Source organism: Ips typographus, linkage group LG8 (genome assembly GCF_016097725.1).
Source record: "Ips typographus isolate SLU linkage group LG8, UJ_Ityp_2.0, whole genome shotgun sequence".
Taxonomy (NCBI): Eukaryota; Metazoa; Arthropoda; class Insecta; order Coleoptera; family Curculionidae; genus Ips; species Ips typographus.
The window spans coordinates 8,442,819-8,454,898 of NC_138429.1; the positions used below are offsets into that span (position 1 = coordinate 8,442,819).

A 12,080-nucleotide genomic window follows, 5' to 3' on the forward strand; every position below is an offset into this window, starting at 1 on the left:
CGTGGAAACGATGAAATCAACAGCAAAATTTATCCGATTTTTTTATCCGCTAGCAAACTCTCTTCCTTCCTTATTAGCCGATAGCAAACCGTGTTTTGATGACGTATACAGGGTAATTCAAATTCGACCCTCACCATTGGGATCTCAGAAACCATAAGAGATACGAGAAAGTTTAAATTGGGGCAAAGTTGCGCAATTTAAAGCTCAACCAAATGCTGTTTTAAACATTTTGACTTTCCGAGTACTTCCGAAGATATCCGAAAAAAACTGAAAATTTGATTTTTTGTTTTTATTTATTTCTAACCTTATTTGAAGAGATATCCCAAAACTAAAAGCATCTTTTCATTGCCACTTTTTCCTAGCTATTCGATGATGGATTCAAATTTGCCACACGACGTTTCGTTTTCTGTCAGTCATCATCAACTTTCTTTTTTCTTATGGGCGCCATATTGGATTTTTAGCCCACCAAATAGTACGTTTTATTCTGATTTTAGTGATGTATAATAACTTATGATTTTATTCATAAATAACAAAATAATTCAATAAAAACTATTTTTACTTTAGTTATTGGCTTTGAGTTAATGGGCCGTTTTAAAAAATGTCATTATTTGACAGTACTTGTCAAACACGATAATTCGGACGATCATTAGAGCGTCAATCATAGTTAAAAATGTATCTAGAAAAGAAATCCCCGCAGAAAATGTTATTATTATACAAGCATTGCTGAACTATTTAGGTTAATCAGAAAAAGAGATTTGTTAGCATTATCTCTAACTGAAAATGTTTGAAATTGTTATATTGTTACTGAAATTGTATTTATGTTTCCAAGAGAAAAATCATTATTTTAGGAACTTCATTTTTTGCCAAATTTCAATTTTTTATAATGTTAAGTGCAAGTTTATAGTTATTTATACCTTAAGTGACAAACCATTTTTTATTCATTCATATTTATTCGAGTGAATAAACCGGTTTAAGTCACGTGTCTTATACAGTATTTTATTAAATTTCGACTTCTTATATTAAAAAAAAAAAACTAAAATTACAGTTCTATTAAATTTGCACCGCGCCCCGTAGATGTAACATTGATGTTTGTTTGTTTACATCTGTAAATAGGCGAATGTCATTCAGAGTGATTTAATAGTTATTTATACAGCAAGTGACTTAAACCATTTTTTATTCACGAAAAGAACAACTAGGTCCACAAGCGTAGCGAGTGGCCTAAGCTCTTCGAGTGAATAAACCGGTTTAAGTCACGTGTACACCTTTGTGACTAAGTATGTTCAGGCCAATTGCGTGTGACAAGTACTACCAAGTAATCTTCATAAAACGTCTCATTAACTCAAAGCTAACTAAGGTAAAATCTCTAAAAGTTCTAATGATCGTCCGAATTATCGTGTTTGACAAGTACTGTCAAATAATGACATTTTATAAAACGGCCCATTAACTGAAAGCCAATAACTAAAGTAAAAATAGTTTTTATTGAATCATTTTGTTATTTATGAAGCAAATCATAAGTTATTATACATCACTAAAATCAGAATAAAACGTACTATTTGGTGGGCTAAAAATCCAATATGGCGCCCATAAGAAAAAAGAAAGTTGATGATGGCTGCCAAAAAACGAAACGTCGTGTGGCAAATTTGAATCCATCATCGAATAGCTGAGAAAAAGTGGCAATGAAAAGGTGCTTTTAGTAGTGGAATATCTCTTCAAATAAGATTAGAAATAAATAAAAACAAAAAATCAAATTTTCAGTTTTTTTCGGATATCTTCGGAAGTACTCGGAAAATCGAAATTTTTACAACTGCATTTGGTTGAGCTTTACATTGCGCAACTTTGCCCCAATTTAACCTTTCTCGTATCTCTTATAGTTTCCGAGATCCCAATGGTGAGGGTCGAATTTGAATTACCCTGTATATGGCATTTTTTGTACATGAGTGGAATTGTCACTAGAAATGTGACGTAAAGTGTCATTTGTCAAAATATAATTTTTAAGGGTACCACGTCTAGAAAACTGCTCTAATTTCAAGGCCAGTGACAATGGCGACAGTTACAGCAAAACGGACACCAGATTCGTGTTCCCGATGACAAAATTAGTTAAAATGGCCAGCGTAACTCGTCTAAATCCAATATGGCAACTTTGGTATAGAAGATCAAGAAAAACCTTCATTTGGAAATTTTTCCAAAAAAATGCAATTAACTTGATTTTATGACACATCATATGATCGTAGGAACCTATTGAATGGAGCTATCACGTGACTTTGAGGGGGCACTGCTAAATTGCCTCTTTTGGCCGCTAGAGGGCGTCAAACTTGATTACTTTTTTTCGGATATTTTTCTAAATATCCCAAAAACGGGTTGATCTTGAAAAATAAAAAACTAGATTTTTGACATTTTTGAATTTAGAAAATTGTCTTCGACTGCCTTAATTAGTTTAAATTAACACTAGCAAAGTGACTTAAAGTGTCATTTGTTATTCACTTTCTTGATTATTTGAAACATTCCGTATATTATGTAGAGTTGGGCAAATCTGGGAATTTTCGTATTTCTTTCGAACGATTAATTTTCATTTGTGGATGTATGATGCATTTGACATTGACAATGTTGACATTTGGTGTCACGTCAAACTATCACTCAAATCAATAATGTTGTCACATCACAGACACAACACGCTATGTTGCCTTTGCATTACCTTAACATATTGCAAAACTGGTGTATTGACCTATTGTTTCAATGACATTTGATAGAATAAAATATATGTACACTAGTTTTGAACTAGATTTGCCAGTGAAAAACGCGAGTTATGACAAATGACAATTGACACTTGACAAATGACAGTAAACGGAAACTTTCCCAGAAGGGTGTATCCTTTCCCGGAAAGTGTCCGATTTGGGAAAGTTTCCAAGAAGCAAAGTTTTCGCGTTCCCAACTCTAATCATATGATCGTAGGTAACTAATGACTGGAGCTATCATGTGACGTGGAGCGGGCACTGCTAAGTTGCCTCGTTTGGTCGCTAGAGGGCGTCAAACTTTTGAAGAATAAAAAACTAGATTTTTGATCTTTTTTGATGATTTTTTTTTGTAAAATTTTTAAATTTTGTTAATCGTCTTCAACTTTCTTAATTAATTTGAATTAACACTAGAAACGTGACGTAAAGTGTCATTTTTTAAGGGTAGTATGTCTAGAAAACTGCCAAAAATGGCCTAATTTCAAAGTCGATGACAAAATGGTGCCAGTTATACCAAAACGGACACCGGATTCGTGTTGTTCATTCCAAAATTCTTCACCTTGGCACGTCTAAATCCAATAGTTCGGCGGTCAGTATAGTAGGCCAGGAAAAAGTTTCATTTGTGCTAAAATTTATTGTTTTTAAAATGCCAAGGTTAATCTAACTTAAACTTAACGTTATAAAATAAAGAAAATTAAAAAAAAACTGAAAAGTTTTCAAAATAATGACCTGTCTCTTGAAAACGTAAAACTACATTGATTTGCTCTCAAAGTGCTCGTATTGAAGTTCTAATAAATCTAAAAATAAAAATAATGTATTAAAAGTGAGTAATAAAGTTTTTTTTTTAAATTTGGAAAAAAAAATTTAATTGAAAAAAGTTTTTATTAAAATGTTTGGCCATTTATGAAGCAAATCATAAGTTGTCATACATCACTGAAATCAGAATTAAACGCTCTATTTTGACGTTTAAACCCCCAATATGGGGCCAATAAGAAAAAAGAAAGTTGAAAGTTGATGATTGATGATGACTACCGAGAATATGAAACTTAATGTTTTGGGATATCTCCTTAAATAAGGTTAGAAATACATAAAAACGAAAAATCAAAATTTCAGTTTTTTTTTCGGAAAATCAAAATTTTTAAAACGATTTTTTTTTATTAATGTTGAGGGTCGAATTTGAATTACCCCGTATTAAACAAAGTTACTTTCAAGCTGAAAGCAATTGAAGTAACATTGTCTACTGTTGCTACCAGAATTGACACACTAAAACTGCTGTTTTCTAGTTTTGCGTTCAAAATTTCCGATATTGCAATTTGAAAGCTACTAAGCAAATTATTTACATTTACACCAGCCACAAATTTCCATTATTTTAACTGAAATCTACATATTTGTAAAGATACTTTACTGACATTGAACATAAAACGGTAATAACGAAAAACGAAGCGGACATAAAAATGACGACAGAATACCGGGATAACTCTAATAAATATTCAAGGTTTACAGTGCAAACGTTTATTACAATAATTGTTTTTGTGTTACTTTGAAAATCAAATAGAATAGAGATTACGCATTTTTTCAAGTAAGTGATAATTTTCAACTTTTCTGCTTGTGTTTTATGCATTACTATCCTGTTTTAATTTGTCCGGATGATATAAAATCTAAAATGACGTCACGAACATTATCTAAACGATTTTCTTGAACACTTTATATTGTATTTGGATTTATTAGCATATTTAGTCGGTTATTTGGTCAAATTCGAGTAAGGAATTTTATTCTCTACAAGATTGCTAGATGGTGTTTTAGCCCTAAAGGGTCTCCAAAGGAAGATATTTGGTGTTCCTCCAACCCAAAACATGCATCAATTTCTGAGACAATTTTATTTCCTCAAGTATAGTTTGTTTCTAAAAAACTTAAAATTGTCTCATTTTTAGTTTTTTTTTTGTTTTGAGACTCGAGTCATTATACAGGGTGGTCTTGTTTTAAATGTCAATAAGTCACCATTGGATAGCCCATCAAAAAATAAGTTGACGTGCATTATGTAAATGCTTTCAAAGATCTCCCAAATTTCAGTTTAAAAAATCATTTTTTTGTCATAACTGTCAGACCGTTGGAGCAATTTTGATTGTTGAAATTTGGAACACAAATATATATAATTAATACTCATTATGTGAAGTTAATGACGTTTGTCAAAATTGTCTAGTTGCGTTGATACAGGGGGATGGTTCGGCAGGACTGAGTATCAATCCAAAGAAGGCCCAGCTTATGCTATTCAGCAAGAAGCGGAACCTTGACACAAAACCCATGATTGTTCTGTCAGGGACGAATCTCAAATACCACCTCACGGTGAAATATCTAGGTATACACCTAGATACCAAACTATTAGGCGCGATCATCTTGCTTCCAGGGGTAAGAGGGCCATGAATATACTATGGGCCTGTAAGAGGGCTGTTGGTGGCACCTGGGGTCTAAATCCCAGGGTGCTCTACTGGCTGTGGTACTGTGGTAGAGCAATGTAGCAAGTTCAGCAACCGCTCAACTGGACAAAGTCCAAAGAGCGGCGTGCCTGGCGGTGACAGGGGCAATAAGGACCACTCCTTCTAGGGCCCTGGAGGTGATGTTAAACCTCATGCCACTCGAACTGTGCCTGCTCATTTGGGCACGGCAGGATATGGGGCTGGGCCACGGACCAGTGTCCGCTCCTACTGATGGGTATATGCTATCCTTGTCTGCGGGCGGGTTCTCCTATCCGACCCGAAGAGGGGTGACACAACAGTCATCTGCTCCGACAGTAAGGCTGCCATCAGGGCCATTGAGGCCGATGAGGTGCGGTCCAAACTGGTAATGGAGTGTAAAAGTACCTTGGAGGCCCTGTCTCGGGGCGGCGGGGTATACCTCGCGTGGGTGCCGGGACACACGGGTGTCTCTGGCAACATGGAGGCTGACAGACTTGCCGGCCTTGGAACTAGGGAACCGCTCTCGGGACCTGAACCTAGTGTGGGGATCTCCTATAGTACGGCGGTCCACTCAATAGAGGACATGGCTAGAAAACTCTTTCAGCAACGCTGGGCAACTGCTCTCGGCATGAGACAGGCAAAGGGCCTAATATCTGGTCCGTGCCCCAAACGAACTAAAATTCTGCTAAACCTAAACAGCGCGGCATATGCACAGACTGGGAATTCACGAAGACCCGGCCTGCAGAGGCTGCTTGGAGGACGAAGAAACACCGGGGCATGTATTTAGTGACTGCCCCGCCTTTTCTCGCCTTCGTCACACCTACCTGGGACAGCCAACGCTGTGTCACAGGGAATTAAAGGAGATGCATCCGACCAGCATCGTTAGATTCTTTGAATCAACGGGACTGCTGTAGCTCCGGCTACCGGGACGCGACGGGTCCATCTGAGGCCTATGCGTATACCTGGGCTAAATAGTCCCCCGCATCACCAAACAACAACAACAACAACAGGGGGATAAGTTTCATTTTTCTTCCTTATTTTCTACGTCACTGGACATTTTTTAAAAATGTCACTTTTTTTAAATTCCTTGTTCAATTTTCTGTAATAGACAATATTTATCACCTCTCAAAATATGTCCAAGATATGATGTCTTTCGGCATTTTACGGTCGTCAAGAGTTGTCTTTCGGTGTTTGCCCTTCGTAGTACATTCTCGTTTGTAACATGTTGTGTCCACGGAATACGAAGCATTCTTCTGTGAAGCCACATTTCGAAATTCTCCAGTTGGTTCATCGTCCTGACCTTCAGAGTCCACGTCTCTACTCCGTACAGCAATTCCGACCATACATAGCATTGTCTTAACTTCAGATTCAGGTTGTCATTGCAAAGAAAGGATCTCATATTATTAGAAGTTGCCCGAGCAATCTCTATTCGGCACTTCATCTCGCAGTCCGGGTTTAGGTCCTCTGCAACAAAAGTATCAGGGTATTTGAACCTAGAGACACGTTCAATTTGGCTTCCATTAAGTTATAGGGTAGTGCCATTGTGTGGTCGCCTGCTGAATATCATAAATTTGGTCTTTCCTATATTGATTTTTAGACCTTGTGTCTTTCCCACGTCACCAATTTTGTTTATAAGCAACTGTAGTCCCTCGATTGTGTTTGCTAAAATCACTGTATCATCAGCATATCTGATTTTTGTTATTGGCTCTCCATTTATTTTGATGTCGACGTGTGATATTCCTTCCAATGCTTCCTTAAATATTCGATCAGAGTATAGCTTGAAGAGTAAGGGCGACAGTATGCAACCCTGTGTTACTCCACGTTGTATTTTAGTATGGTCTGTTTTAATATTGCCTACTTTTATCTGCGCCGTTTGATTCCAATACAGATTTTTAATTATGCGGATATCTCTATCATCTAAGCCAACCCCCCGCAGCATATCAACAAGATTATCGTGCTGTACGCGGTCAAAGGCTTTCTCGTAATCGATAAAGCAAGCAGGTTCTGAATCCGAATTGAGAATCAGCAAGATCAGAAAACGGGACCACCCTGTGTAATATTATAAGTCTGTGAGGTTGTAGATTAATGATGGAAAGAGATGTTTATTAGAGACTGGAACTTTGGCTTAGCAGAAACTATTGAAATTGAGGAACATCCGACTGAGGATTGATTAGATGATTGATGATTGACTAATTAATTACATTTTGTATTGCGGAATGTGTGTTATTATTAAAATTAAGATTCAAGTAGGAAGGTCATCTTTTACTGGGCAAATTGGTAGACAGACTCTGTTGACATAAAAATGACGTCTATTCGTTGACTTCGATTTTAGACGTTAGCTACAAACTTAAAATCTATGGAATAGATTTTTGGCGTATTCTCATAGATTTTAAGTTTGTAGCTAACGTCTAAAATCGAAGTCAATGAATACGTCATTTTTATGTCAACAGGTTTACCAATTTGCCCAGTAAAAGGTGACACTTTACTTTAATCTTAGGATTAATAATAACACATATTCCGCAATACAAAAGAAAAGTGGGATATGTTAGGTTAACTCAATATTTGCTTTCTTATTTTTGTTCCTCTTCTTTTTTTTAGATGTTATTTGATAAATTCTCGCTTACTATACAGAGTGTCCCTAATACGAGTGGTAAACCGCTAGGGCATTATGGGGTACAAACTTTAGGAATTAACGGGCATTACTGGAGGTACATTGGTATTTTGAAAACTATTAATAGAATTGGGAACGTCTGAATTATATTATAAAAAAAAATTTAGAAAATAATTTCTACCATTCAAATTTGAACGTAAATAAAGTTTGGTAATTTCACTGAATACCGTTGGAATAAAATGAATGAAATTTTAAAAATTTTCACGTTCTCTAGCGATAAAACCGTACCCCTAACCCATCAACTTTGAGACCCTCTAGCGGCCAAACCGTCTAATCTATCCATTCAAATTGTGAGACAACTAAAACACTCTAAAAATGGTGCAAATAAACGAGTTATTGAAAATTGAACGAAAGAATCAGAAGTCAACTTTGACGCTCTCTAGCGGCCAAACGGTCTAACCTATCAATCCGCGTTGGAAACTTTTTAGAAAGGTCATTCCATTGGCTCTCCATTGACGTATAAAACTCTAGCAAAAATAGTACAATTAAGCGGGTTTTTGAATATTAAACAAAAGGATACACTAAAAGAATTGGTCAAAGTCGTCGCCGTCTAGTGGCTAAACGGTACCACTAACCAACCGACTTTTCTACGTCAATATAAAGGTCATTTCATTGGCTGTCCATCGACATATAAAAGTATATACAAAGTGTTACAAATACGCGTGTTACTTACGGTTTACAGACAGAGTGCCCCAGAAACACTTTTTGACTGGTTAGGGCTAATTTGACCCTGGAAAATTAAGAAAACACGGTTACATCAGCTACTAGGTCTACTACGATGTAATGCATAGAAATTTCTTGAAAAACCGATTTTGCAAACGACAATTTTCGTAAGGGTCAAATTTGCCTGAAACACCACCACTATTCCAATGGGTTTTGCGTTATGTTGGCCACTTAGAGCAAGCGAAAATCGACTTTAATGATTTTATTTCTACAGTTTTGCTACGGCTCTAAATTTGACACTCACTGTGCTAGGTTTAAGTCAAATATCAGGGAAAAATCCCTCAAAGAAGTTAGAGTGGTTACAGTCAAGAAAAACGTTTAGTTAGCTTTGCAGCCTTCTGGCGGCCAAACGAAGCACCCTATCAACACAAACGGCCATATTTTTGAAAAGCCCATTATATTTTCTATCCATTGACATATAAAAGTCTATGGAAAGTGTTGCAAATAAACGAGTTGTTTCACAGTTTTGACTGAATTTGACAGCTACTACTTTAACCTTCAATAACTCCATTATTTTGACAGTTACAGGGTCGTTCAATGTATCAATTTGAAAAAATAAATTGTTTAAATAAGTTCCCTAATACAAACTTACCTTAATTTTGAACAAAGAATCAGACAAAGTTATAAGAATAAGGAGTGTTGAATTTGGAAAACGTCTTTTTTAGAACTGACGTTCTTTTTTTGACCATCCTGTATAATATATTTTATCGTTTTTCTTCACCCACTCTTAGAACAAACCTTGTATAACACGACAAAACACAAAAACGAAGAAAAAGACGTTTTCTGATGTATAAATTAAAATTATTGTTCTGGGGACTGAAAATATTAAATTTCACAGAGAACGGTAAATATCTCAGAAACGGATAAAGAAGAGTGTTGAATGACATTGATGAATTTGACGTATAATCCAAAAATGCAATAATATACAAGGTGTCCCATTTAAACTAAGCAGCAGTTAATATCTACTTCCGGTTAAATCGTTGCACAAATATTTTCTTATTTTTACTTTTTTTTAATTTAAAAAAGGTTTTTTTTAGATTCTCCAGTCGTGGTAATTCAGGAAATTAGTGGGTATTGTTAGGTTAGGTTAGTTATTAGGAATTACTGGGCATTACAAGGAATTAGTGTACAAAATTGTACTCAGGGGTTTACCCCTCGCCCCAATAACGTGCTGAATTTTTCGCGACTCTGTATAACGAGGCGTCAAACAAGGTGATTTTCCTTGTTGCTAATGAGATGTCCCCCCACTGATGCCGGTTGTTGTAAACAATAACAATTAAATGATGTCTCGTCTGTGAATTCCGGTGGCCGGTAAGCTTGAATAGTCAAGTTTTAGTCGCTTATCGCGTCGGTTGACGAGGAATTAATTCTACGTTAATTTTCTGTCTTTCTTGCGCGAGACAGATAGTAAACGTACGAGTTTTCGTTCGTGTAATAGTACTTTCATTATAATGAAATTGACCGGTGTCTCGAGGCAATCTGAAAACAAGCCAGTTATCGGAATACCAACTGCAGTTATCATCTCGGCTGCCTTGAACGAGTTTCGAAAAGCCTTTATATATTTTGGGTATAAGTAAGTCGTTGTGTATTATTATTTGATATTTTAGGAGAACAACCAAAAATTTTAATAATTTAAAAATACTCACTGCACACCGCAAAAATAGTATTGAAAAACGTTCAAAAAGCCCGCCAGTATGATGTGGAAAGCTATTGAATCAACTATAAAAAATTGTTTTGTAAGGAAATTTGTATTAACAACAACTTAGTAAAACAAGCCTTTATTGTATTTGCCGCACTTATTTGTTTTCAAAAATTAGCATTCAAAATAGTCATCCTTCAACTGCTTGCCTGCAAAGCAAAACTGCAGGCTCGTGCGGGAAAGTATCACTTTCGGCACTTGTTAAAGGTAAACAACTATAAATCCTTTCACGCTTGCCAATGCTCGACAAACGTCCACAAGCCCAACCGTGTAAAGAGGGTGTTTGGCTTGACTTGCATGAGCTTGTCTCCAATCCAGTAAACGACTTCCAAATGCCAATTGCAGACGCTTACCAAGACTTGGCATGGAAAGGCAGCCTAAGATATGACACACTAATTTTGGGACACCTTGTATATATTCTTCAGGGGGAAAGTGATGATGATGATTTATGTCTTTGAAGGGCTGTACGGTAACTTTCTGCTTGACGCAAATCTAATTTAAACGTTCGCCTTTAGGAGGCTACTTGCTAGTCCAAGTCCGTAAAAAGTAACAGTTTTGTCGATATATCGGTTATTTCATTTTCCTAACCGATATCCACATCAAGGTAATTCTGTATTTACTAAGTCTGTTCGTGGAGGCAATTTCAAACTGGTTTCCAACTGAAAATCGGAAATTGTTGGCTTTTATTGGTTGAATACTCACGTGACATTGACATTTTAAGGTTAATGGCCAATAGCTGGACATATTCCTCTGATTATTAGTTGGAGATTCGTTCTGCTAACAGACCTAAAGGGACTTTGATAGTTTATTGTTGGACTTATCTATTTCTATACCAGTCCGCCCATTTATTTCTGGTTCTCATTCCAACTTTGGCGATATTTTATAGTCACTTCAAAGGGAATTTGAACGTATATCTATGTTTGCATAGTGCCACTCCAGAAATCTAATCGAAAAAAGGGTGGATAAAGCTGTTTTTTGGAAAAATAATCGTAAAAAAAACGCTTTGAAAGTGGTCAGGTTACACCAAGTCTAGGCAGTGTTGCCAAGTCAAAATATTTAATGGCGGTAGAATAATCAGTCAAAAAGCGGTAGATCAAAACAAATTCATTAATTTAACATTATTATACAGGGTGTCTTATAATAGTCGTCTTGCTATAAAAACCGTACATTTTTTCATTAATAATTGTTTTTTTAAGTTTTGAAATTAGTGACAGATATCACGTGGTTTTAAAGGATAATTTAGCTAGGCAGTCACGTGACCATTGTCAAAAATCATAATTCTCAAAAACACTCTTTATATTGAATACTGCAAGAAAAAAGTTTCTAAACCCTGATTTCACGTGATTATAAAACAATATTTAGCTAGACCGTCACGTGATAATTGTCAAAATAACTGTCATAATTGTCAGAAACACGTTTTGTATCAAATCCTGCAAAAAAAAACGTTTCTAAAACCTGATTTTAGCAACTTTTGAGCATGAATTGACAGTTTTGACGTTAGTGACAGTTGTCACGTGATTGTAGAACACTATTTAGCTAGACGTCACGTGATAATTCTCAAAATAACGGTCATAATTGTCAGAAACACGTTTTATATCAAATACTGCAAGAAAACGTTTCTAAATCCTGATTTTTGCAACTTTAGAGCCTTATTTGACAGTTTTGACGTTAGTGACAGTTGTCACGTGATTGTAGAACACTATTTAGCTAGACGTCACGTGATAATTCTCAAAATAACTGTCATAATTCTCAGAAACACGTTTTATATCGAAAACTGCAAGAAAACGTTTCTAAGTCCTGATTTT

At 35.9% G+C, this 12,080-nt stretch overlaps 1 protein-coding gene across 2 annotated transcripts in view; it reads left to right on the plus strand.

Moving 5' to 3' along the window:
* Positions 1-12,080, plus strand: part of csw (protein tyrosine phosphatase non-receptor type corkscrew) — a 49,269-nt gene that overhangs the window by 10,449 nt on the left and 26,740 nt on the right. The window contains exon 1 of one of the 2 annotated variants that reach the window (XM_081985617.1): positions 9,898-10,149. The exons of the other annotated variant lie outside the window; for it this stretch is intronic. Coding sequence (XP_081841743.1) covers positions 10,028-10,149 — 122 coding nt within the window. The 5' untranslated portion in view covers positions 9,898-10,027. Of the gene's footprint in view, positions 1-9,897; positions 10,150-12,080 lie in introns of those variants that run through there. 2 annotated transcript variants of the gene reach the window in all.